The following is a 25,528-nucleotide window of genomic DNA, read 5'->3' on the forward strand; positions in this document are numbered from 1 at the left end:
AAAAAACATCTTCGACATCAAGCTGACCCAATCGCACCCTTGCTTTTCTTCTCACCCACTTTAAATGCAACGCTTTCTAGTTACTTACCTCCACTTTACTACGCTACTTGAGTGTTGAAAAGTTTGGAGTGTGTAACTCATCATGAAGCCCTCTTTGTAGCGTTGTTATGATCGATATAATAATATTTTCGGGAATTAGTGGTCACATACGACCATAACCAACTGAAAGCTCGGGATCCCGTCCGCTCTCCCCTAGATAAGCAGTTGAGTGCCGAACTAGTACTCAGGTGGGTGACCACTGGGGAATCCTCGGTGTTGTATGTTTTTGCCGAATTTTTGAACCCCACTGGCAAATCTGGGCACCCCCGAGCCAAGCCCTGCCTGTTAGAGGGAAAGAGGGCTTGGAGAGGACATATATTTACCCTAATGCTGCAGCAGATGGGGCAGTATTCTATGTACAGGGAGGGGTGAGTAAGTTGGTGGTCACGAAGGAAGATTGATGAGAGAAAGTGTTAACTGAGGTGTCACGGCGAAGCTGGGTGTTAAAGGATGTGGGTGAGGTATGCTATGTGAGATGAGATTTGTGAGTGTTCCAAACTTGCCACCCCCGAATACTCTCGATATTGTGCACCCGTATCATACATAAGATTTTCTTGTATGTCTTACTTCATGAGCTTATCGAATATCATTTATGGGATTCTGCCTACAGCCTTATTTTCTGACTCGTTCGTTTCAACTCTGCCTTCTTCTCTGAGATATTCGCACCAAAACTCACAGTCTCTGTCAGCTGGTCTGCGGGAGGGGATTCTCTGTTGCTAGAAGCTTTTGAAGTCGAACAGCGAAGTTCCATTGTTGCTATGAGGGGCATCTAGGTTTATTTTGTTATGTCTGTGAAAGTTGACTTGTTGTTTTGTAATCCTGTATGGGAAATGCGGTGGGATCCAAAGGCATAGCGAAATGTGAATGGCGCAAGAACCCAAAGGGATTAAGGCACCAATTCTCCTCGAAAGGGGCACTGTTAGTGATTGGAACCAATCAGCTGTGTTGTGGCTTGCTTCTCGGATAACATCCGATCCATTCATGGGCGTTAACGTGAGATTTCAAGAAAATCAGTGGCATGGTGCTCAAGACTACAACAATATATATATATAACCTGGAGAGAAGCTCTTCGATGTCAAATCTTTTACTTACTACCGATAAGCTGAGGCTGATTGTGCTCACGTCCTCCTCCAAAGAAGTACGAAACAAACCGGGTTCCGTTGCGATACATGTCAAGCATGACATCCGACTTCACCTACGAGAATGTCCGCCTGCCCAATCCCTCCCACTACATCTGCCTCCTCCACCTCCACCCTCCTTCACCCCTAGTCCCCGGTGATGCCTTTTCATCTCCCCTCCACTGCTCAATCTCTGTCTGCTCCATTGACCAACCCACCCCTTACCACGCCATCTCCTACACATGGGGTCCTCCAAACCACGAGCGTCACTATCTCCAAGTTCATCATCATAACAACCCCGACTCACCATCCCAGCAACTCCCCATCACCACCTCCCTCGACACTGCCCTCCGCCATCTTCGCCAACTCGCCTCAGGGAAAGTAGCCACGCTCTGGATCGACCAAATCTGTATCAGCCAAGCCGATAACGCCTGGGATGAAAAGTCGAAGCAGGTCGGGATAATGCACATGATCTACTCATCTGCCGAGCAGGTGCGTGTGTGGCTGGGGCCGGCAGAAAATGGGTCAAACGAGGTGATGGAAATGTGGGAAGAAGTCGGCAGGAAATGCGAACAAGACGTCAATCTAGCCAGCTACTTCTTCTCCAACCTGAGTGCCATCCACACGCTTATCGACCATGTGAACAATCGGACTCCGGACGATCCAGTTACCCAGCGAATTCAGAGGTACTTGGACTGGGCGGCGCCGCGAATGAAGCCCTACCTGAAGGGGATGACGGTCATGTTTTCCCGGCCGTGGTTTCGTCGCGTTTGGGTGATTCAGGAGTTTCCCCTTGCGGCAAACACGGTGTTTGTTTGTGGGCTGAAGGTCACACAGGCGCAGTATCCGGCGTGGGTGCTGAATATGTATCCTCACTGCAGAAGCCGGATCTGGCCGGGTGACTTGACAGAGGAGGACTTAGAGGTTTCGGATAAGTTATGGAATCCAGCGTTCAACACGTTGTTCACGATCAGGAAACGGAGACAGGATCATGATAATGCGGTGAAACGAGGTCTGCTGGGTAAAAACGAAAGCCCGCCACCAGGTCCGGGTGCTGGAGATTATTTGTTTGATCTCCTGGTCAAGACTTCGAGTGACCAGAGGATGGAGGCTACCGATCTGCGAGATAGAATCTACGTGTTGCTCGGCGTGGCGGTCGTTCGAGAGAAGCTGGAACGGTTGGGATTACAGCCAAATTATCAGGGGCGTAACTTCGAGGAGGTCCTACTGGCTACCGCTCGGGCTATCATACTCCGCGGGCAAGTGCAGATACTGTCCTTTTCCCAGTTTCCCAAGCAGCACACCCTTCCCTCCTGGGTACCGGAATGGAGACCTGGCCTGGCAACTCCATATTTCCACTACAGCAACAGGTCGCTAGGCCGTCTTCCCCCCATGTTTACCGCGTCTGGAAGCTCAAAACCGGCAGTTATCCAAATGGGTAACCCGGCCATCATCGGCCTGCGCGGTTGTCGAATCGATATCGTCGAGGACATATCCGACCCTTGGGCACAAACCGAGTGGGACATAAGCAATAACTCCTCCTACCTCACCTTTCTCCGACAAGTCCAAGCCCTTTGCGATCGATCTGCTGTCAAAGAACAGAATATTTATCCCTCCGAGCCACGCCGGGCGGAGGCATCCTGGCGAGTTCCCGTTGCAGACTGCGAGATCTCCCCAAACGGCCTGGCCCGCGCCACCACTGCGCAGTCAGCCGAGATGTATGCCTACTGTCTAGAATCATGCGAGCTGTTTGAGTCCGTCTCCCCGTCTCAATGGGATTCAAAGACTGCAGCTAGGCACGAGAAGCTCCGCCCGGGAAGTGTGTACTCTACGTGTCTGGGAAGGACAGCCAACAAGAGGCCATTTCTGACGGAGAGAGGGTATGTTGGCCTCGGACCACTTTCCACGCGAGCTGGAGACATTGTCGTCACTTTTTTTGGGGCACCGATCGTGTACCTTGTTCGACCGACGGCACGCGAGGGACATTTTGAGTTTCTTGGTGATGGCTACTGTGATGGGGTCATGGATGGAGAAGCGTGGGATGAAACAAAGGCTGATACCTTCTTTCTTGTCTGATTCATGCTGTGTTTGAACAGAGAGGTTGGTGACCAAAAAGAAATTCTTGAGTATCCCAAAAAGATATATAACATACAACACCGAGGATTCCCCAGTGGTCACCCACCTGAGTACTAGTTCGGCACTCAACTGCTTATCTAGGGGAGAGCGGACGGGATCCCGAGCTTTCAGTTGGTTATGGTCGTATGTGGTGGTTGATGCAGGAAATAGAGCTTGTGTTTGGTGGTGGTGGCGAAGATAGAAATGGAGGCTACGGCAGAAGATCAGGGGCTTGGGAGGCGATGGATGGGGCGCTTGATCAGCTTCTAAGGGGGACTTGGAGGTGGTACGAGATACAAAGGTCCTTTTTAAGGAGTAAGAAGCTGCCCTGTGTCCTTGTGGGTTTTGGTTGACAGAGCAAGGTTTTATCGTTTTGTTCAGAACGAGGTTATCAGAGATTGTCTTTGAGATGAGGATGATGAACTTTAGGGCAATTGCGTCTACAAGAATGGATATTGCAGTGAGTCCAGGCCGCGATCTCTGTTGTTGTGCTTTGATGGCAATACTGAATTGTACTCGATCTGACCAACATCCTCGAGCTCGGGTAGAGAGGTAGGACAACCATGTTTCCATGCAGTACCGTGGCGGCTTACTACCTATTTTCTGCATTCCCTTTTGAGAGTTTTAGTCTGGGCATTCTTCATCCGAGGCTAATGCTACCAGGAGTGGCAGTTGTGTCTGTGGTCCATGAGCATTTTAATTCCTAGAAGATCCTCACTACGTCTCGAACACAGCCCTTGGCAATCCGAACTAGAACCGCAATCTCAAACCAAATACCAATGCTGTCTGTTTGCCTTGGATGCTTCAATCACTCCAAAACCACCCGCGAACCAATAATTTTCTTGTTGCCTGGTTGCTCAGTTTCACCGGACTGTGTGGCAACATAATCTTGGCATCACCCCCATCAACTCACCTCTCATTACCTCCCCATTGCCTCCCATCCATCACCTCACAATCACGATTCCCAACACCCACACACCTCTAAACTACAATCGAGTACCAGAGTAATGTAACTCATCGTATTTACTCCGAGCTATAATAGCTACTCTATTCCCCTCGGCCGGGTATTCCGCTCTTGCAATAACACCGTCTAAAATCTAACCGACCGCAACAAGCAATGTGATATCCGCAACAAGCAACGCAATGCCAAAGCCATTTTCCATAGTATAACGCACCGTATCCCATCCCTCTTCCCTCCTTCTCCCCCACACATCCCACAAACCCCCCCAAAAAGCAAATACCATGTACTTGTGAGTCTCCCGCATCAATAATTACATATACATAACCCCTTCCCCCATCTATTTCACCCCCTTTTCGTGTTTGGAAATGTAGAATCAAGCCAGAAACCCATCCACACCATCAACCCCCCTACCCTGTAGGATTATTTCTCAACAAATCATACAACGCCTGCTCCCCCCCATCAATACTGCTATAAGTATGACTCGACAAATTCATCGACCGATGCTGCTGCCCATGACTTTCTCCCCATGACCTCCCCATGCGCATGACTTCCCCCACTTCCCGAGTAACCCCCGCTCCCACCAGCCGCCGCCGCAGTCGCAGAGCTGTACGCCGACGAGGCATTATTCCCACTCTGAAAACCATACCAATTCTGCTGCTGATTGTTACTCGTATGCTGCTGCGGTTGGTTAGAGTACGTATTATAACTCTGTTGTTGATGCTGCTGGGTTTGTTGTTGCGGTTGTTGGGTGTGCTGCTGTTGCTGCTGATGACGCTGTGTCTGCTGCTGGTTATGCTGCTGAGATTGCTGCGCATACGTCGCCGTTGAGCTCCTAGTCTGCATTGTCGGCGGCTGAGGACGCATGTTAAACCCCTGAACTGCCTGAGATTGTTGGGTGTAAGAGTTGTTGCTGGAAGCAGATTGATTGGTGTTGTAGTTGTGAGAGTTCCGGGTCTGAGAAGTCGAAGTAGTTCCCCATTGGGAAGCGCTGGGTGTGACATCTGCCGTTGTGGTGTAAGAGGAGGCAACATTCTGGGATACCGGTGTTGAATGACTGGTTGATGAGGTCATGTGGTTTGTTCGGTTATAATTCTCGAGCGCCTTGTCAAAGTTGGAGAAGGAGGTCGTGTTCGTACTTGGCGCTGCCGGTGTGCTGGAATAGGGCTGGTAGCCTATGCGGTCATTAGACGAATCGGCTCTTGAAGCACTTGCGCTGGCAGTGTTCGAGTACTGGTTGTAGTTGTAGCCCTGTGTCGAGGTTGACATCGAATCTGGCTGAGTTGTCTGCTGTGAGGACTGAGTAGCAGAATAACCCGAGGTATTTGTCACTGACTGCGTCGGCTGAGGCTGGCGCGAGGCATTGTTCACAGGGGTCTGAGATCGGTTGCTCTGCCGACTCTTGGTCCGAGAAAGCTGTGCCGCCGACTGGTAGGGAGAAGTGCGTGCAGCTTGAGCAGGCTGTGTGGCCGCAGGACGGTTGGCACTGGTCCAAGCAGACGGTTGCTGTTGTCGAAGGTCGTCATAACCTTGGGAAACTGGAGCAGACCTCTTACTTCTATGCTGTCTTGGTGAAGTCCGGGTTGGCATCGCTGTAGCTGGAGCTGGAGCAGGAGCTGGAGCAGGAGCAGGAGCAGGAGCAGACCAAGCACTTGTTTGGCTTGTCTGATTGCTGTGACTGGCGGTATGAGTGTTGCTGTGATGAGAGGGCTGGCTAGTTGGCAGGCTTCTTCTCGGCCTCGTGGGTGGTTCTACCACCCTCGTGTGCTGCGGCTGGGGCATTGTGTTGTGATTTTCCGGATATGTAAACTCAGGTATAGTCGGAGCAACAGGTTCCAGTACCGGAGGAGTGATATACTCCATTGGGGCAGGTTCCACAGGTGCCGTGGTTATGCCTGGCTGTGCTAGTTCTGTATGGGTTGTGGAAGTTGGAGGGAAGGTTAGCCCTGAAGAGTGGTGATATAACCCGTGAGCTTGAGAGAAGGTATCGGAGGGTGATTCGATTTGATGAGGGTAGTCATGAGCCACTGGTTCTGGCGCTTCTTCAATTGAGTCTGGCGAAAGCTCTTGGGAGGCTTGGTGGTCTTCGGCAGGCTCGGTGTGAAATCCAGGTGACCCTAAATCTTCAGGTTCATCGTCTGGAATAGCAACGGGGGCTGGCTCTGGTGCACTTGGTGCAGCCAATGCCTCTGGACCGACATTCGACTCCTTGCCCCGTATTCTGTGGGAATAGTGGCACAACCAACCTTTGGCGAGACAATTTTGACACACAGGTCGCGCTTTGTCGCACTATAACATGTGTTAGCCTCTCCGGTTCTACTCGTTCTAGAACATGTCTTACCTTGGAGTCTTTGGGTGGCTTGTGAGTCCGGCAGTTGTCACACACACCACGTGGGGGTTTCTTGCCTTCCACCGCGCCGGAATAGACATGTACAATAGGGGCAACGGGTGCAACAGGCTCCTCTGGCTGGAGCTCTGCCTCCGACTTCTTTTTCCGCGACCTCTTTTTGGGCGTCTTTGAAGCTGGCACCTGAACTGGAGGGCTCTGGGATGGTGTGCTTTGCTCTGAATTTGCCCCGTCCTTGGTAGGATGTACAATTCGCAGTCTCTCCGCGCCATACTTCACAAGCATAGCCAGTGAATCCTTCTGCAAATCTGGCGACTGATTTGCAAAGATGTTAAACTGCTCAGTCGACAAGGTCTGTGGGTCAATTCCAGCATCAGCAAGTAATTTGTTAGCAACATCCCGCCTTCTCTCCAGCTCGCCTGGTGGGAGGTTGAAGACCGGGGGCGCCGGATCGGCGTAGTCTCCGTTCGGCTGAGCATTGTTAGCACCGTAGACTTCATTGTTGTAGAGCTGTCGCTCAGAAGGGTCGCCAACCGGACCAGCTGGGGCCGTCGAGTCCTTCTTCTTTCGCCGCTTCTTTGGCTGTGATGAATCCTCCACTGGAAGACCATCCTCTCCTACAGCTCTCTTCCTCGATCGTGGTGTTTTTGCCTTGGTTTCCTTTAGTGCTCTCGGCTCTTTGCGTAGCCTTGGGGCTCTGGGTTCTTTCGGTTTATTTTCTGGTGTCTTTACGACAGGAGCAACTGGCGGAGGGGCAAGAAGCTCAATCAGTTGTCCAACAGTCTTGTGAAGCGGTGAGTGTTCGTACTTAACCTCGATGGTCCGCGATGACTTGAGAAAGGATATCTTCAAGCACCCTCTGCAATCGAAAGCTGGCCGAGCTATAGGGTATATTGTTAGCAGTTATGCATATGGTATCCATCTCAAAGAAAAACATACAAAGATGGATAGGATCCTGTCCACCCTTCTCGCTCCATTCACTAATAACGGTCTTGGCGGGGGTCTTCGCAGCTTGCCGACTCCATGACTGCCATGAGTCCTTGCAAATGTAGCTGAAAGTCCAGCCCTGATCGGTCCTTGCAACAGCCCGTACTACCCACTGACTCCCATCAATCTGACCTAGCGATGTGGTGAGATGGCTAGCCACAAGCTTCTGAACCGCATTGTCGTCTGCCGGTTGATGGATGACAGCGTCACTAGCATTGACTCGACGCGCGGGTTGTCCATCACTGCCAATAACTGTAGGCCCAACACTGGCGCGCACCCCTTCACCAAGCGATGGATGGATGCTTGACGCGTTCTCCGAAGCTTCGTTCTCGTTTTCATTGACGGGGATCTCGAAGACGGCATTCGACCGGATCTGGAATGTCTCTGCGATGAAGTCGGCGCGGGTTTCGGTTACATGCCCTTGAAGAGCAGTTCGCAGCTTGTCCTGGAGTTCAAAGATGGAACCACACGTAGGTTTCGGTTGTTGTGCGCCGCCCAGGCTCAGACCCAGGCCACCGAGCAGCGCATCCATGTTGAAGTTATCGCGAACTGATTGTTGTGCTCATCTGCGGGGTTGTAGTACTCGAACGAAGTCGAACAAAGGCGGGCAGGGAAGTTGGAGATATTGGATTACAGGCGTGATCGTTGGTGGCTGCCGTGACTGGGATTAGCCCCTGCCCTTGACTATTGAACTCGCGATGCGTCACGGTGGTGGGCAATCGCAGCAATTGACACAGAAGACGCGCGTGGCGGGCAGCTCGAAATCAGGTGGGGTCTGTCGCTGTGTGTATACTTGGCTGCGGCTGGGAGCGGTATGGCCTGTGCGTGTCAGCTGGAAATTGCCCAGTCTGGGAGAGGCAGCCGAATGGAAAATGCGGTTATTGGTCTTTACGAGAGCAGTAGAAATAGGGTTATGGTTAGCTTCGATATGTGGATTCCGACTCTCAAATGCTTTATGTACGAGAAGTATAGATAACAACATTCAACATCGAAAGTATACAACAGTGAAGTATTGTAGAGCCAGATAGGAAAGCCCAGTTGTACACGGCATATGTAAGTCAAAACGGTTCATCCCAATGCCGCGCTATTACTAATCCAAACAAACATAAGTACATGAGGCCAGCCTCCCTCACGCATGCTCCTCGATCCATTGCTCGAGTCTCTCCAACAAATCAACCTTCTTTCCAGTTGTGCTGATTCCTTTGCTTGTCAAGATATCCTTGAGTACAGCCACCGTGAGCTTCTTCAATGTGTCGTTCTCCCAGGCAACTTTGAGCTCTGCGTTGCTCATTTGACCACCAGAACTAGCACTGCCTGCTGCGGCCTTTGGCCGCTTGGCCAGTCGTGGTCTTTCTTCCGCATCGTCTTCTTCGAGTTCGCGTTTAGTGGCTCGGAGTTGCATAAACTCTTTCGCCTTGTCCGCCAACTCTTGTTTCCACTCGGCCATATACGCACCTACCCGCTTGTCAATTTGCCTGTATTTTGGTATAGTCAAGTCATCCAGGGCATCTGGAACATCCTCTTCAAGCGCCATGGCCTGGAGAATCTTGTAGTGCCACTGCAAAGCAGGGTTTGGGTATTTAAGAGGGTTGTATGTGGCCTTGGGCAGTTGAAGGTTCTGAATGATTTCTCTCATCTTGTCTGTCAGCTCATCCGCAGGCTTGGTGGAGGTCTTGATTTCAACGCTTCTGATATCGTCTGCAAAGGGCAAGGGATAAAGCCAGAGCCCCGCAGGGAGATATGGTGCGGTTGAATCCTCGTCCTCGTCGTTGAGGCTTCCCGACGGAATGACAGCCACCATGACAGGATTGGCATTCTTTCGAGCAACGAACCATGCAATCCCGACCTTCTTGGAAGTCAATAGCTTCTGCCAAAGAGCCGAAAATACACGGGTTGAACCGACGTAACCGTCCTCGCTTGGGAAAATGAATGTTGACTTCTTGACTGAGGCCCACATTGGGAGGTTGGCCAGTGGCTTGAAGCCGATGATGCGGAGAACTTTGGTGTCGAGTTCCTTCAAGGACTTTGCTTCCTCGGGGGTGAAGTAAATGTACTCGCCGCCAAACTTGTAAGCCTTTTTGATTTCGCTCTTTTCAACGGTTCTCGCTTCGGAATCAACCTTGGTAGTTTCAGATTGAGCTAGTTGGGCTTGTTCTCCACCAAGCCACACATAGCAGGTGCGGGCGGGCTTTTGCTGGTGGAGTGGCATGTAGCCCTTGACTGTGATCGTAAGACCTGGAGCAAGCTCAAAGGGCATCCTGGAGAAATAAGATCGCTTTGGTGTTTGTTTTGAGTTGATATTGGAGATCAAGGAGTTGAGAAGAGTCAGGCCATCGCCCGATCTTGATGTTTTGACTCCTTCAGAGTTGTCCCCTTCCTCGACCGAACTGCGGTAGACGATATCCTACACTTGTTAGGCCACAGACGGGTAAATGTGCCAGGATTACTTACATCGTAGAATTTTGAGAGGTCGAAGGGCTTCTTCGCCCGGCTGACAGGGAATAGTTCAATCGTCACACCAAGATCATAGAGATCCTTGGCACGAACAGCTGCCGATGACTTGGCCTGTTTGTCGTTCCCGTGTGGATTCTCATTGTCTGTGATGATGAACAGTCTTCGCGAGCCGAAGTTGGCAGCATTGGTCGTGAAAATCTGGTTGGCACAAAAGAGCACATTCGACATGAGTACCGGTTCCTTGGATGGAACAAGCACCTCATCGGCATCCTCTCCCTCCTCTACCAAATCTCTCAATTTCTTGACATCCTCCGCTCCTGGGACATCGAGCTCAGTGAAGAGGTAGCAGTGAGGATAGCCAGAGCCACTCCGACTACCAGTCTCGTCGCGGAATTTGGACTTTTCAGTCCCAAACAGCAGGATACCCATCATATCTTTTGGTTGGGCAATGATACGCTGTTGCATAAATTGATGGGCGCATTTCAGGGCGGCAACCACGGCGGAATCCTTATCGGACTTCTTGTCATCGCTACTCGGAGGTGGCTCCAACATGGACGCGCTCGCGTCAATGGCGAACAGTACGGCATCTTTTTGAGTTTTGAAGTCCTGAGGTTTCGGTAAGCTTCAACTCTGATAATAATCATTGGTCTTTCACCAACATTCTCATCCAACTCATCCTCCTCCTCTTCGCCCCCATAGCGGCGGCCCTCATCGTCTCCCCAGGCCATTCCGATAGGAAATAAACTCCTTTCAGTTGTTGAAGTTTTCCTGAGAAATTTTGTTTCCACACGCCGTCCAATTGATGAGAATTGAATATTGCGCAGTTCAAGGGATAATCGACTCTCGCAACTCAACGGGCGAAATGAAATTATGTATGATGCAACCAGGTGTAAGCTTGAGACGCGCTAGAACCAGGCAGGCGCGTGACTGCCTAAACGCCAAATCACGTGCCTTCTTGTCACGAACAAAGCAATTGAAGCGCTCTTATTGGCAGCTGCCGCACGGACCGATCTCCAACGTCATTGGAGAAGGCCAAGATCGCAAAAGTCGGCCGACAGCAATTGCTACCGAACCATTCGGGGCAAACATGCGGAGTAATAAGAAAGTGTCCAGAACATCTATCAATTTACCCCGACATCGCCACCCAGACACTCTGTCCGAACTTTTTACACGAACAGTTCCAGAAGTCATCCGGTGACATATTTCAAAGCCTCACCTGTGTGTCTGACCCTCGATCCTCACCTTTCCACGCCGAACCATACCGGGATTTCGGCTGTGTGATTCTGTTATAAAATCACAAGCCACACCCGGATTGCCGGACTCCGTCATAGCCATGGCCTTCCGACTCCCGGCCGCCGCTTTGCGCCCTCTGCGATCTTCAGTCCTCCTTAAGCCTGTTGCGCAACAAACACGATGGCTTGCGACACCGACACCGTTCCCAGTAACACAGAACATGACCCGCTCTCGGGGGCCGACAGCCATGGTCTTCCTGAATATGGGCGGCCCCTCCACAACGGATGAAGTTGGCGATTTCCTCAGTAGATTATTTGTGCGCCAATCCTACCAACGCTTTCCTATTCCTCGCCAGTGACAGGTTTGACTGACTGTGTTTTCGTCTGCCAGGCCGATGCTGATCTTATTCCTCTTGGCCGCCTGCAAAACTACCTCGGTCCCCTCATCTCGAAGCGTCGTACCCCCAAAATCCAGAAGCAATACGCTGCCATCGGTGGCGGTTCCCCCATTCGCAAATGGTCTGAGCTCCAATGCGCGGAGATGTGCAAGCTACTCGACCAGATCTCCCCTGAGACTGCCCCTCATAAGCCCTACGTCGCCTTCCGCTATGCCAACCCCCTGACCGAGCATATGTACCGGCAATTATTGGCGGATGGTTTTGGTAATGGAAAAGGAGGTCGCGCCGTTGCTTTTACACAATACCCGCAGTATTCCTGTTCGACAACGGGAAGCAGTCTGAACGAGCTCTGGAAGTGGAGGCAGAGGCTGGAGGGTAAGGCCGGGCCGCTGGACGACGGGAGCGATGGGACTATCAAGTGGAGTGTGATTGATCGATGGCCGGTCCACCCTGGATTGGTCGAGGCTTTTGCGCAAAACATTGAGGCAAAGTTGCAGGAGTATCCTCCCGAGAGGAGGGACAAGGTTGTCTTGCTGTTTTCTGCGCACAGCTTGCCTATGACGGTCGTGAATAGGGGTATGTTACAGTCTTGTTTGGTTACGCAACCGCAGTGCTAACATGCATCTAGGCGATCCCTATCCTGCCGAAGTTGGTGCGACAGTCCACGCTGTCATGCAGAGACTAGGCCATGTCAACCCTTACAGACTATGCTGGCAATCTCAGGTTGGCCCTCAGCCATGGCTCGGCCCGCAAACCCAGATGTCAGTTGAAGAGTACATTGCCAAGGGTCAGAAAGACTTGGTCTTGATTCCCATTGCCTTCACCTCGGATCACATCGAGACTCTCTACGAGCTCGATGAGGAGGTAATTGGCGAGTCGGGCCACAAGGACACCGTCAAGCGTGTTGAGAGTTTGAACGACAGCCCTGTGTTTATCAAGGCTTTGGCCGACTTGGCCAAGACCCATCTGGACAGCGGGATTGCGACTTCACCACAGATGAGTTTGAGGTGTCCTGGCTGCAAAAGCGACAGATGTCACGAGTCGAAGAAGTTTTTTGCCGCACAGGAGCTGGCATAAACAGAATTCAGCAGAAAAATGTATCTTACTGTGTAAACTTGTAATTGCGAGTGTTTGTTATGACTTTTGTATACCTAGGGAATTATGCAGGAGAGCTGGCAATGCAGCCCACCAGCAGTGTGCATTTGTCATCCGGACAATGCAGCACCCGACTGCCGATGAAGGATGCGGGATGGAAACCTGCCTCGTGCGTCATTTATTTAGAACGGCACTTGGAGGTACCACCAATAGATTACAAAAGCTTCGTTATCTCTGTTGCTTTGTTGGTAGAATAAGTCTCCGAAGATGTCTTGCACTCGGACTTCGGGTAGTGTTATGGCTCTCCAACGCAGCCGGAAGGATTTAAACAAGCTATGATTGAAGCTTTTACCAGCGACCAACCGTTGGAAATTCTATGATCTACAAGAGGCTTTATTCATTGAGGGAGCTAAAGACCTGGAATTCCCCTCTCTCTATATAACCCACGGTTGTGGCTATTCCCTATTTATTATAGTGTAATGATGTGTTTATTAAATCTCAGTAGAGAGAATTATTTAAACTAGAACTAATTAACAAATTAGGTTATAATTATAACTATATTATTAATTGTAATATTAGTTAGTTAAAAAGCTAAAGACTAATGGAAATGGTAATATTAAAAATATTTAAGTGCTTTATAAAAATTAAAAAGGAATTTCCTATCAGTTACTTTAATAATTTCGTTGATTCTTTATAAATTTAAAATATTTTTCTAAATATACTTTTTCAAGTCAATTTAATAATATTTTTTAAAGTATTATTTTATTTTATTATTTACTTTTTTACTTTTATATTTCAAAACTTTTTTACTTTACTAAGTAGTTTTTTTTCGATTAGATTAATTATATTTTGTAAATTTATAATTGTTGTGTTTATTATGAAAATATATTTAATAATAGTAATGCTATTGTTAAAATACAGCTTTGGTTTGTGGATTTTACAGTGTATATGAGCCCTGTATATTACAGGGCCTCAGAGGCAATACGATAGCTTGAATCAGCAGTGTTTAGAGACTGCGGTTACCGGAGCGGAAGCTCGGCCTCCAGAAGCAATCCGAGGTCCCGGAAAGCCGAGCGCTAAGGCCGGTGCCCTGCAGTGGCCAAACAGTAGCGGCAACGTGGCCTGTAACGTGGCCCCTAACCTTATATTTGGTTAGCGCATTTAGCGGGCGTTCGGGCCCGGAAAACGCGCGTTCAGGCCCGGAAACGGAGCCACTCTCGGGGAGCAAGTAAGAGGCCGATAGCCTATAAGACCTCTGCCTCACACTCTATCCACTGTGGTATTTTTTAGTCTATAAGGTTCAATCAATATACTGGTTCACCACACTCATCAGTGCCTCACAAGCCTATGTTACAGTGATTCTCTTCTATATATTACAGGGCGCCGCCCCTGTAATCCTCCTTCCTTCAGTGCCACAGCTACTGTCGAATGCTGCAGTCAAAGTCTTCTTCGCTCTTAGTGTACTGTGCCGATAGCTATTTGAGCCTATATTTACAGGCCTCAATAGCACCTATTTCAACAGTATTTAATAAATTAGTTAGTATAACTATTGCTTTGTCTCAGACTTTGCCTCTTAAGCTATAACAGTCAACTTTGCTTTTAGTGTACTGCGCCGATAGCTATTTAAGCCTATATTCTATAAGCTTTAATAGCACTTTTTTTAACATAAATTAAAGATAAAGTGTCACAGACTAACTATATAGCAAGGCAGAGTAGAGACTGCAGCAGGCTGTAAAGACTAATTAAGTAAGATAGTAAAATATAATGGCGGGGCTGCAGCACAAAAAGGCGCTCACTTCTTGGCAGAGGTAAGCCGGATCACTAAGCTTACTAGGTAAACGTAGTAAGCTAGGTACGGAGGTACCTAAAGGATAAAGGTACCTAAAAGATGGTAGTTTATATATATAGAGGAACTGGTGTTACAGTTAAGCTAATAAGTAAGTTAGACTGTGTGCGGGGCACAACGCGCATAGCTAATCGCTAGTGGAACTAATTAAGACAGGAGTAGCCTCGCTTATAGATTATTGCTAAGAAGTAATAATCTAACGCGGGATTATTAATAAGAATTAATAATCTAGGATAGGATTATTATTAAAAGATAATAATATAGGAGACTATAAAGTTTATTTATACCGAGAAACTAATTAATATAAATAGATAGTTCCGTAATATATAATTATAGTTTATACTTATAGTATTAATATTTATATTAAAAAATTTATTATATACTATTTCATTATATCAAATTAATTATTAAAAGTTACTTTTAACCCGCATCCTTTTTAGAAGTTCTATATAAAGATTCGTTATAATTAGTTAATATAAATAGACAGTTCCGTAATATATAATATAAATTATAATTATTAATATCTAGACTAATGTAGTTAGGATAAGCTATTATTATATACTGTTTAGCTATACCGAACTAAGATTATTTAAAAGTTATTTTTAATTGAGTATTCCTTTCAAAGGTTCTAGATATAAGTTTGTTTTATAAAGAGCTTTTAAATAACGTTTTTAAGGTATAGTTTCTTAAACTATTAATTTGGGGTCCCGCCATAAGCCTAAGGTCTTTCTGATTAGAGGAAGTAAGAAAGTGGGGCTCTTGGAGGATTCGGGAGTTCAGGTGTCATATATATAAGCGGTTTGCTTCTAATATTTTATTTTAAATAAGATATCGACTTTTATTTTCTTCGTATTTTGTGCCTTGCACGTGTGCAGGTAATTTTAGCCCTCTGATCAGACTAATCCGGTGCTTATTATGTAGCCTGCGAGCCTATAGTGTCTTTTCTTTGTCCTGCGTGAAGTGCGGCCTGCAAGCAAGCCACTGTCACTCGGGTGTATTCATTGAAATGGTGAGAAAAGACATAAACTAACTACAACACCACAAATATACCCTCAACAGGGTCTCTGAATGAACACACCTGCGTGACAGTAGCTCGCTCGCAGGCCGCACTCCACGTAGAACAAAGAAATGACACTATGGGCTCGCAGGCCGCATAATAAGCACCGGATTGGCCTGATCAGAGGGCCAGAATTGCCTGCACGCGTGCAAAGCACAAAAATATGAAGAAATAAAAGTCGATGTCCTGTCTAAAATAGAATGCCTGAAGCAGACCGCTTATATACATGACTCCTGAACCCCCGAATCCCCCGAGAGCCCCACTTCCTTACTCAAATCCTCAGGCATGTAGCCGCACCCCAAACCATCATTCAGAGACCTGTTAAGGGTACATTTGTGGTATTGTGGTTGTTTTTGTGTGTTTTTTTGACCATTTTACTATAGCTAATAAGGGTCCCAAATAAAGTATATTTCTCTTAACTATAGCTTGAAGCTTTACAATAAAAACAAATAAATAATAATTTTTATTACGTATTATAAACTATAATAATGAAAATTTTAATTTTAAACTTATTTGGCGATTTTATAGTTCAAGATGTTTATTGTAAATTATTAATTTTAGTCATTTTAATCAGTAATTTTAGTAAAATATATTGAATTGAAATTTAAAATAATTAAAAAGATAATAAAGCAAAGTTTTGATTATTAAAAACTATTATTAAATTTATAGTTATTAAAACTAAAGTTTATAGATTAATTAGATTATAATAATAAATATATTATTAATTCTGATATTAATTAGTTGAAAAGCTGAGGATTAGCAAAATAGTAGTATCAAAAGTTTCTAAATATCTTATAAAAGTTAAAACTTCTTTTCTTTATAGCTTACTTTGTGTAATCCCGTTAGTTCCCTATAGACCTCATAGCCTAGCGCCCTGTAATTTTACCTTATTTCTCAGGCCTTGAATTTAACAGGAACAGTTCATAAAACCACCTGCGGTCCCGAGGTGCGCGCATATCCCTGCTTGGGATTGTTCTTTCGTTATTGTTCTCGTCGACTTTGATTTCTCTGTACCATGCCCTAGGACCTAGAATCTGCCGCTTGTCTGTCGCTCTTTCCCACCTACTATAGTTTTGATTCATGTCTAATTGAGACTGCCTCTTCACCTCGGCGATATCCCACTTAACCCCGGACTTCTGGGCCTCGTCCCATCTTATCCTAGCTCGGGACAGGTCACGAAGCACCAGTTTACATAACACTAGCTCCAAATCACTTCCTCACAACAAAAACCAATTCATGTCGTAATTCCTCCCGCGCCTAACGACAGTTTTACCTTTTTTTTTTTGGTTTGCGGGGCGGACAATTCTTTCTCCTTGCAACTTATGAACCACCATTCAACGGTTTCACATCACGAATTGGACCTTTGCTACATGGCGGTATAAGAGACTGTTTCGCGGCATCCCTGATATCAGAACGGGCACCTGGATGAGCACTCACAACATGGCGCGCGATGAGACAATAGCCGATGTCGGCACCGACGCGACCGAGTCGACAAGATTGCTAAGGGACAGAGATGAAACCAGCAACAGCGAAAGACGACAAGATGAAGGAGAGGCCTGGGTGGGTTACGCAGACTTTGAGGGTTTGCCTTGGTGGAGGAGACCGACAGTTTGGTTCCTCTTGGTACCATATGCGCTTTTTACCCTGGCATTTGGAGGGACGGTGGTGCCAAAGCTGAATTTGTATGACCCTCCCCCCCTCAGTCAAACAGAGGATGATGTTAGCTGATTATCGATACAGGATTCTCGAGCTGGTATGCAAACGCTACTTTGCCGACCGCTCCGCCCGCGACCCAGATTTCACCTTCACTCCGGTTGTTCCTGGCGAAGATAACGACCAATGCTTCATCCCTGAAGTTCAGCGGTCTGTCGCAACCTTTATGATGGTTCTCAATGTTTTGACTGGATTACTCAGCGCCTTGACGGCGCCGAAGTTGGGGTCGTTGTCGGATCGTTATGGCAGGAAACTCATGCTGACGGTTTGCGCGCTGGGTGGGATTATGAATGAGATTATTACCATCCTGGCGGCCAAGTTCCCGGAAACGATTCATTACAACTGGCTGATCTTGGGCGCGTTGTTTGATGGGCTTACGGGTTCTTTTACGGCGGGTAGTGTGCTGATTCATTCGTACACGAGCGATTGCACGCCCCCTTCGAAGCGCGGTGTGGCGATAGGGTACCTACACTCGTGCTTATTCATGGGGCTGGCGTTTGGACCGCTGTTGGCGGGGTATTTCGCTGAGTGGACAGGGTCGTTGTTGTCGATCTTTTATGTGACGCTGGGATGTCATATGTTCTGGGTGTTTTCCATGTTGTTTATCACCCCGGAATCGCTGTCAAAGAAGAGACAATTGCTGGCGAGGGAGAAGTACGAGATTGAAAAGGCCGCGAGACGGCCACCGACTGTTGCGACAAGGGTTGGGGAGTTTGCGATGAGGGCGATGCTTGGACAGCAGATCAATGGGGTTGTGTACATGATGAAGAACCAGAACCCGTTTGCGCCGCTCAAGATTCTGTTTCCCAAGGGAGCGCACAATGCGAGGTTGAGGAGGAATTTCTTGATCCTGGCGTTTTTGGACATGGTGCTGCTCGGGGCTGCCATGAGTGGCGGGACGGTTATAATATTGTACACCGAGTACGTGTTTGGATGGCGCAACTTGGAGAGCTCGAGGTTTGTCTCGCTTGTGTCGATGGTCAGGGTTGTGGTTTTGCTTGGTATCTTCCCGGTTATCAACTATGTGTTCCGGACGAGAAAGGCTGCTCGCTTGAGGCGGGAATCGACTGCGCCGATTGTGGAGAAGAATAACGGGGCGGACGAGTTCGATATCTGGATTTTGAGAAGCGCGATTCTGTCGGACGTGGTGGGAGTGATTGGGTATGCTGTTGTCCGGGATCCAGCGATATTTGTTGGATGCGCCATCATCACGGCGTTTGGTGGCCTCGGTTCAGCTACTATTCAAGCTGCACTCAGCAAACATGTGCCCGCTGAGCGTGTTGGTCAGCTTCTTGGAGGCATAGGATTGCTTCACTCGCTGGCGAGAATTGGTGCGCCGGTTCTATTTAACGGGATCTATGCCGCAACGGTGTCGTCGTATCCGCAGGCGTTCTTTGTGGTGCTGGCTGGCCTGTTCAGTGCTACGTTTATCGCATCGCTTATGCTGAAACCTGGAGGTAAGTTTCCTGACTGAATGATGTGAGAGCTAATAGACTTGGGTGCTGACATTTTACAGTGTACATGACCGAGGATGATGCGGAGCCAGTCGAGATTGTGGCTACCCCTGGTGAGCGGGATGCGCTGGAGGATGATGAGCTCCTTCCGAGAGTCTCTTGATTGTGATGTAGCTTTCACATGTCAATATGGATCTGGAATATGGGTGGGATTTTGTCTGCATTGCATTGGTTGTTGGGAGGTTGATCACTCGAAGTTATTAGACAGAGTCAGGTGTAGATGTGCATAACTTGAGCACATTGCATAAATTCATGAACTGAACGAACGCATTCTTTTACTCTCCAATTACCCACCCGACCGTTTCAAAAACTGAGATACTTGCTTTTATGCTGAATGCCAACTACCACATCAACATTGAGGTCGGATGTGACCTGCGCGGGGACCCTTTTTGTGAGTGGCTGTGGCAACCGTTCGTTTGATGTAGGCCGAGCTTCTTCCGCTATAAGCCCGCTAAATCCCACTTTCACTCTCAACAACAGCACTCGGCTTTAAACGACAGTCAATAACACCACAGATCGGCAAGCTATTCCCAAGTAAGCCAGCCACCATGCTCTCCTCACGAGCATCAAAGCTGAAGCCTTTTCCCGGTGTATATTCTCACTGTTCTTTATCCCCAGGAACATTCCCGCAACAGCAGCAGCAGCGTTTGCTTCACCAAAAACGACCTACCCCACCACCACCACCACCACCACCACAACTTGGACAACCACAACGACGACCAACTCTCACCACTTTTCCAACCCCACCGCCCTCCCTCTCAAGAAAAATCCCCTCCCTCAAAATGTCCACCACCCCCTCAAAATCCTCCCCCCCTCCCACCAACATAACCTTCGGACCCTATCCCATCCCCCATTCTCAAATCTTCCTCCTCACCCCCCTCACCTTTGCCCTCGTCAACCTAAAGCCTCTTTTGCCAGGCCACGTCTTGGTGTGCCCTATCTACCCACACAAACGCCTCACCTCTTTGTCTCAGGAAGAACTCCTCGACCTGTGGTCCACCGTCCAAAAAGTCCAGGTCATGCTCGCTAGGCATTACTTCCCTTCCCCTGGCGCCCCGGAGCAAGGGAGTTTTAACATTGCTGTTCAGGACGGGCAGGAGGCAGGGCAGACGGTGCCGCATGTGCATGTGCACGTTATCCCGAGGATTAGAGGTGTGACGGAGAAGGGGGGGGATGGGGCGGGGGATGAGCTTTATGAGAGGATGGCTGGGGAGGAGGGGAATGTAGGGGGTGCGTTGTGGGATAAGGAGAATGGCTGTGGGGGGGAGAGGCCGGTGGGGAGGGGAAATTTCGATCGGATTGAGGATGCGGAGAGGATGGCGAGGGAGGCGGGGGATATGCAGAGTGAGGCGGAGGTGTATAAGCGGGTGTTGGAGGAGATGGAGAGGGATGAGGTTAGAGATTATGGGATAGAGAATGAAAAAGGGGAAAAGATGGCTGACGATGTGGTAGCAGGTGAAGAAGTAAAGTCACGGCAGCGGGGGGTAATGGGGTTTGGAGAGTATTTGATCTTGGAAATCAAAAAGGATCTCGGGTTGGTCAAGCAGGAGGCGGAGGCGTTGAATAAAGGGTTGGATGATGGCTATGTTCGCAAGCCGATGAGTGAATTTGCTGGATGGCATGATTGGTTGTCGAGGAAGGGGGAAGCGGCAATTGAGGATGAGGAACCACCAGACGTTGGAAAGCTATTCGAGGGTGATAAAAGAGCGATAAAGGCTTTGGACCGGTTTGATGGTTTTGACGACGACAGGGGACCAGGTGGTTGGGAGGACTATCAAGTGGACTACGAGTTTATGGCGCTGTATGATCAGAAATATGACCAGTGGAAGGGCAAGAGGAGGAAGCAGAGGCGGGAGGCGAGGAAACGGCGGGCGGCTGGGTGGGAAACATTCATTTCAAACAAGCCTGCACACGAGCCTTTCTTCGACGAAGACGAGAACTTTTCCCTTGGGCATGGCTCGGACGTTGACGGATCGGGCAAAGACAAGACTGTCCTGATCAGGATTTTGAACGAGAAGAAAGGTGTGTCTGCGAATTGGCACGTCAACTTTGAAGCCTTGACGGTCGATGAGGACGTTCAGAGGAGGTTTTTGATCGGGGTTGCGAGGGCCGAGAGGCAGCGCAAGCTTGCTTTTGTAAGATTTCCCATCAAGGGTGATGATCTAGGGGGATGGCTGGCGGCCAAGGGGGTCAACGGGGGGAAAGGTGGGAAAAATAACAAAGTAGTCCAGGATCGGGAACAAACCAAGGGAGGTAAAGGTGGCAAAGAGAAGAAGGGAAAGAAGGCAAAGGCGAAATAATTGCCTGATAGATGTCAACTGTATCGAAAAGGCTAGAGATGTTCACACGCTTATTCAATCGCTTTAACCAAAGCAAATATCACGCAATAAATGCCATGCCTAACTCTTCCAAGCAACAAATCAATCCGATTCGCAACGAGGGAAAACGTATATAAACTACCTAGGTAACCAACCAGAAGCCCATTTGTACACTGCCCACCAAATATATCCCAAAAGAGTATCCGAAATAAGTCAGCAATGCTCCCATCCCAATGATAACCCATTGCAACAAATCTAATCCAACCCAGGAAGATGGTCCAACGTCCCCATCGACCCCAAATTATCAAAACCACCGGTATCCATCTCATTACCTCCCCTGCCACCACCATTCAACCCCCTAAACATAAAAAGCGATGATGGATCACCATTGCTCGGCCCTTGGTTCGTTTGTTGCGGTCCGCCACCGTTCGGCGACATGCCCCATGTCTCGAAATTCTGCTGCCAGTTCACGCCATCCTTGATGTACCAATCCTGTCCGTCAATCACATACCCCGAATTCGAGCTGACATGTCTCCTTGGGTTAGGGTTGAACGGCGACGGGTTGTACGAAGGCATCGGCGGTTGTGGTGGTTGCGACACGGTCGACCAGGCGTTCATTGCCGATAGGGGATCAGCTACCGACATGGCCATCGGGGAAGTGGCGGCCGTGGTGCTAGATGTGTGCGATTGTGTTTGTGGAAGTTGGAGCCCAGCCACGCTGAAGTTGGCGAGGATATCCGGGGACATGCTGGCTGCTGGGAGACGACTGTCAAAGGTCATTTGTTGGTGTTGATGACTCGATGGGTACATATATGGGTTTGGTGGACTGTGTTCGGCTTTGCTGTTTGGGGAAGCGGGCAGGGATTGTGGTGACTGCGCCGAGTAGTGTGATGATTTGTTTGGTGACGGGACGTCCGAAGTGCTAAACGTGCCATACTTCTCGTCGGTGCGGTTGAGCACCAAAGAGGCTTCTTCGGGGAGCTCGACATTCCATTTCCGCGCAAGAACGCTGAGAATAGACAGTGTTCTGCGAGCGCACAGCCAATCCTCAGCAATTTCTTCCAGGTGTTTGATGCCGTGGATAATGTCTCTCTTGGCTGTCTTTTCAGGTAAGTTGAGCATGTGAATTGTGCAGGCTGAGTGCACCATATATACGGCGATATTGCAGATCTGTCGTAGGTTATACATCTTTTTGTAGAGGCGCATCAGTTTGGAGATGGCGCCAGCGTTGGAAGTACATATCCTCCTGGGCGAGACATGTGATGGTAATGGTGATGACGACGGGGTGTATTTGAGGAATGGCCGGAACAGGTGGATGTACTGCAGGTGATAGAACATGCTGCTCAAGGTTAGCTACAACACATCAAGGAAAAAAAAAATCAACGAGACATACTGCATCAGGATGACGTTCGGCAATTGCCCTTCCTTAGGCTCAAACTCCTTTGGCAACTCTGCTTTCCAATCCTCTAGTCGCCTGTGCAGCTCGCTGAGCTTCTTAAGCTCAACGTATTTCCCACTAGAGCGTCCTATATGATTAGGGTGGTAAAAGAAGAGCAGCAGATCGCTGCTAATCTCGCAAAGCTTCGATAGCTGTAAGCCAGTGGCCCTTGTTCGGGCAGGCTGCTTTGAAGACTGGTCAAAGCCGGCATCTGTGTATGGCGACCACATCATAGCGTCTTCGTCTGGAAATACATCGTACTTTGGTACATTGTATGAGTTCTTCGGAAGTTGAGGTAGCCGGCCGAGGTAGTTTGACCAGCACTTGTCGAATAGGAAACACCCCCAAAATGTGATCCTTCGGGCATCCACCTCCTTTTCATCTAACGAGTCCTTATCCTTGGAGATACCGCCAATGTCTAGGTTAAGACCAATGTCCTGAGCCATCCGGAAACTCATACCGCTGTATACCCAGCCCTTAGCCTCCCGACCACATCCCGCTTCTCGAACAGACATGAGCGCCAATGCCTGCACAGTGGTGAGTTTTGGCTTTTCGTACTCGTCATTCTCCACGATAAGCCTCTTTGCCTCGGCGAAGAAATGGTCCCCCTTCGTTCTACTGTCGCCGGATATCGCAAAAGCGCCCGGTACACTTGTGAAGTGGCATCCAAGAGATAGCATCGCATTGACCAGCAGTGACGAACAATACACCGTGGTTCGTGGCTGGCCTCGTGGTTTCCCCTTGAAGAAGTCTCGGTAAAAGAGGTCCTTCGACAGCGTCGTGAAATAGGGGTAGTGCCAGTTGAAGTACATGTTGATGAGGTGAACGATCAGTTGTGTGTCCTTGGTCACTTCGGTCCAGCTAGTCACTGGATCTTCGCCCGACAGGTAGCTCTCGGATTCTGGTTCGTCAGGTACGTTGGCGGTTTCGCCGAGATAGATCAGATGAGATGTCCCACCGATGAATCGAACCGAACCATTCTCCAGCCTCAACTCTCCCATCTTGCGCGCCAATTCCCTCTCGCCTTCGACGGGTAGGTTTGCCGAATAGTCGTCGTCCAATCGGCCAAAGTCCTCCTCCTCATCTGCTTCATTAGAGATGTCATTTTTGAGAATGGACTCGGCGACGTTATCCAGGCTGTCACAAGTACGAATCTTTTTCACAATAGCCGGTACGTCCTCTTCGGCGGCGTTGAGGATGGCCTCAATCAAAATCTGGAGAGTCGAGTTCCTGGCCTTCATGCTGTCCGTCTTCTCACGGTAGACGCCCTTGCGGCGATGGTCCGAATTGGGATCATAGACACATTCAGTGCCGTAGACGCTGGCACATGCCGCGCAGCTCGGTAGAGCACCATCGCATTTTGATTTCCTCTTGCGACAGGCAATACAAGCAGTGCTTACACACCTTCGTTTCTGGTTGGCGGGATCGGCGGCGCGCCTGGATTTCTTCTTGGACGGTGGCGGCGGGTCGGCGCTCCCTCCCGCAAAAGCATCCAGATCTCCGTGTTCAAAGGAGGCGGCGACGGCGACGTCGGTTCCCTCCATCTTCCGGGTCGGCGGCGGCGGCGGGACAAGCGGTGGATCCCCGATCACTTGTATGATTGCGGTGCTTGACTTGCGGGTGCCCCGCGATGGCCGGGACGGTGGGGAAAATCGGAGCGCGGTGTGTCAGAGATGAACCCGACGATTCTGCGAGTGAGTGCCGAGTGATTTGAAAGCACCAGGCCACCCGCTGCCGCTGCGGGGAAAGGTAAGGGGGCGTTCCGAGCTAGAGACGCGGGGGTCACCCAGCTTTTTTTTTTCACGGCCCACTCTGGAGGTTGAAGCTCCAGCTGAAGATTCGGCTTTTCAACGCTCACCTTTCACCCGCTGGGTCGTAATGTCAGGAGAGGAATATCTGGGTTTGAACAGCCGGAAAACAGCAACGGCAGGGTGTTAGTCACGGCCAGTCATGTGGTGGGTGGTCAGGAGGCGCCCGTTGTTGTGTAAGCCTCGTCTTGGGCCACGGGTGGGATGCGGCAATAGCTAGCGTTGACACTTGTTGACGGCAAGGCTACCGGCAAAACGTTGTTTGGGATTCCTGAATGATGGCAGGAAAAGTGGAGGAATTCAGAGACAGAAAGGAATGGCGAGAATTGAGGGAAGCATGAGCATATCAAAGACGCACGCGACGAAATAAACGAGCGAGGTTGTCTGATAGGCCAACGCAGTCTATTGGCATGGGTGGCAACCGTCTGCTGGTGGACCTTATTCAAGACCGAGAGAATCATAGCTGCTGGACATTGAGAAAGCAAGACCCAACTGCAGCATGCGGTGTTTGGTCGAGATAAGTTACCGCTGCTGGCCAGATCGCCGCAAGATAAGGCTGTTTCGTGATGGGTGGTCGAGGTGAGCTGCCATTCGGTCTGGGACGACCCGAAAGGTGGGATGGTGTTCCCGTTCCCTACGAGGTGTGAACAGCGAGCGAGACATTAAAAGACCCTGGGAGGCCGGGTTTTCAGCCGGGTTACCCGTCCAGCGTGGCCCTGGTTAAATTTCTTTACCTAACAGAATCGCGCTGAGCAGGTTTCGTAAACATGTCAGTCTGGTTTTGAAGTTTACTGACAGCTTCCACCAGGTCTCATGGCCTCATGGCATTCTGCTCAAGATGATCATAGTGATATGGGCTTGATAAGATTCCTGGCTCAGCAGTTCAAGTTGATTCGCTACCTGGTCCCGGGAATGCCAAGAGCGAAGGATCACCACCAAGAAAGGCTTGGCTTGCGGGTCTAGACCAGAGTGTGGGGGTACCCCCGGATTCTGAATACGGGTTATCTATTGGTTGCCCGGATAGCTGCATA

At 49.2% G+C, this 25,528-nt stretch overlaps 7 protein-coding genes across 7 annotated transcripts; 4 read left to right on the plus strand and 3 right to left on the minus strand.

The window, feature by feature from the left end:
* Nucleotides 1–1,268: 1,268 nt before the first annotated feature.
* Nucleotides 1,269–3,293, plus strand: QC764_606160 (uncharacterized protein; the record flags this gene model as incomplete). Its single annotated transcript, XM_062949120.1, has 1 exon — nucleotides 1,269–3,293. One exon carries the CDS (start codon nucleotides 1,269–1,271, stop codon nucleotides 3,291–3,293), a length of 2,025 nt encoding a protein of 674 aa, XP_062797356.1.
* A 1,468-nt stretch (nucleotides 3,294–4,761) lies between these two features.
* On the minus strand, nucleotides 4,762–8,156 carry QC764_606170 (uncharacterized protein; the record flags this gene model as incomplete). The annotated part of the gene is made up of 3 exons (XM_062949121.1): nucleotides 4,762–6,579; nucleotides 6,632–7,518; nucleotides 7,577–8,156. The coding sequence occupies 3 exons, from the start codon at nucleotides 8,154–8,156 to the stop codon at nucleotides 4,762–4,764; spliced, it is 3,285 nt and encodes a 1,094-aa protein (XP_062797357.1).
* Nucleotides 8,157–8,753: 597 nt separating this feature from the next.
* Nucleotides 8,754–12,752, minus strand: QC764_606180 (ATP-dependent DNA helicase II subunit 1; the record flags this gene model as incomplete). Its single annotated transcript, XM_062949122.1, has 3 exons — nucleotides 10,738–12,752; nucleotides 10,076–10,684; nucleotides 8,754–10,028 (listed from the first exon to the last, which is right to left on the minus strand). Exons 1-3 carry the CDS (start codon nucleotides 10,804–10,806, stop codon nucleotides 8,754–8,756), a joined length of 1,953 nt encoding a protein of 650 aa, XP_062797358.1. The 5' UTR covers nucleotides 10,807–12,752.
* Nucleotides 11,129–12,834, plus strand: HEM15 (ferrochelatase hem15). The gene is made up of 3 exons (XM_062949123.1): nucleotides 11,129–11,627; nucleotides 11,702–12,284; nucleotides 12,337–12,834. The coding sequence occupies exons 1-3, from the start codon at nucleotides 11,412–11,414 to the stop codon at nucleotides 12,783–12,785; spliced, it is 1,248 nt and encodes a 415-aa protein (XP_062797359.1). The 5' UTR covers nucleotides 11,129–11,411; the 3' UTR covers nucleotides 12,786–12,834.
* A 3,777-nt stretch (nucleotides 12,835–16,611) lies between these two features.
* Nucleotides 16,612–19,036, plus strand: QC764_603680 (uncharacterized protein; the record flags this gene model as incomplete). Its single annotated transcript, XM_062948872.1, has 3 exons — nucleotides 16,612–17,388; nucleotides 17,447–18,876; nucleotides 18,936–19,036. The coding sequence occupies exons 1-3, from the start codon at nucleotides 17,132–17,134 to the stop codon at nucleotides 19,034–19,036; spliced, it is 1,788 nt and encodes a 595-aa protein (XP_062797360.1). The 5' UTR covers nucleotides 16,612–17,131.
* A 445-nt stretch (nucleotides 19,037–19,481) lies between these two features.
* HNT2 (Dinucleoside triphosphate hydrolase) lies at nucleotides 19,482–21,233 on the plus strand (the record flags this gene model as incomplete). Its single annotated transcript, XM_062948871.1, has 1 exon — nucleotides 19,482–21,233. One exon carries the CDS (start codon nucleotides 19,482–19,484, stop codon nucleotides 21,231–21,233), a length of 1,752 nt encoding a protein of 583 aa, XP_062797361.1.
* Nucleotides 21,223–25,275, minus strand: NIT4 (Nitrogen assimilation transcription factor nit-4). The gene is made up of 3 exons (XM_062948870.1): nucleotides 25,232–25,275; nucleotides 22,645–25,169; nucleotides 21,223–22,590 (listed from the first exon to the last, which is right to left on the minus strand). The coding sequence occupies exons 2-3, from the start codon at nucleotides 24,231–24,233 to the stop codon at nucleotides 21,507–21,509; spliced, it is 2,673 nt and encodes an 890-aa protein (XP_062797362.1). The 5' UTR covers nucleotides 24,234–25,169; nucleotides 25,232–25,275; the 3' UTR covers nucleotides 21,223–21,506.
* Nucleotides 25,276–25,528: the final 253 nt, after the last annotated feature.

Source organism: Podospora pseudoanserina, chromosome 6 (genome assembly GCF_035222485.1).
Source record: "Podospora pseudoanserina strain CBS 124.78 chromosome 6, whole genome shotgun sequence".
Lineage (NCBI taxonomy): Eukaryota > Fungi > Ascomycota > Sordariomycetes > Sordariales > Podosporaceae > Podospora > Podospora pseudoanserina.

What these genes read in the sequence shown, in the direction of transcription:
- HEM15 (XM_062949123.1), top strand. Translation starts at nt 11,412, where the DNA reads ATGGCCTTCCGACTCCCGGCCGCCGCTTTGCGCCCTCTGCGATCTTCA. An exon ending in ATTTCCTCAGTAGATTATTT is followed by an intron (nt 11,628 to 11,701) that starts GTGCGCCAATCC and finishes TTCGTCTGCCAG; the next exon opens with GCCGATGCTGATCTTATTCC. An exon ending in TATGACGGTCGTGAATAGGG is followed by an intron (nt 12,285 to 12,336) that starts GTATGTTACAGT and finishes ACATGCATCTAG; the next exon opens with GCGATCCCTATCCTGCCGAA.
- NIT4 (XM_062948870.1), bottom strand. Translation starts at nt 24,233, where the DNA reads ATGGAGGGAACCGACGTCGCCGTCGCCGCCTCCTTTGAACACGGAGAT. An exon ending in CCGAACGTCATCCTGATGCA is followed by an intron (nt 22,591 to 22,644) that starts GTATGTCTCGTT and finishes AACCTTGAGCAG; the next exon opens with CATGTTCTATCACCTGCAGT.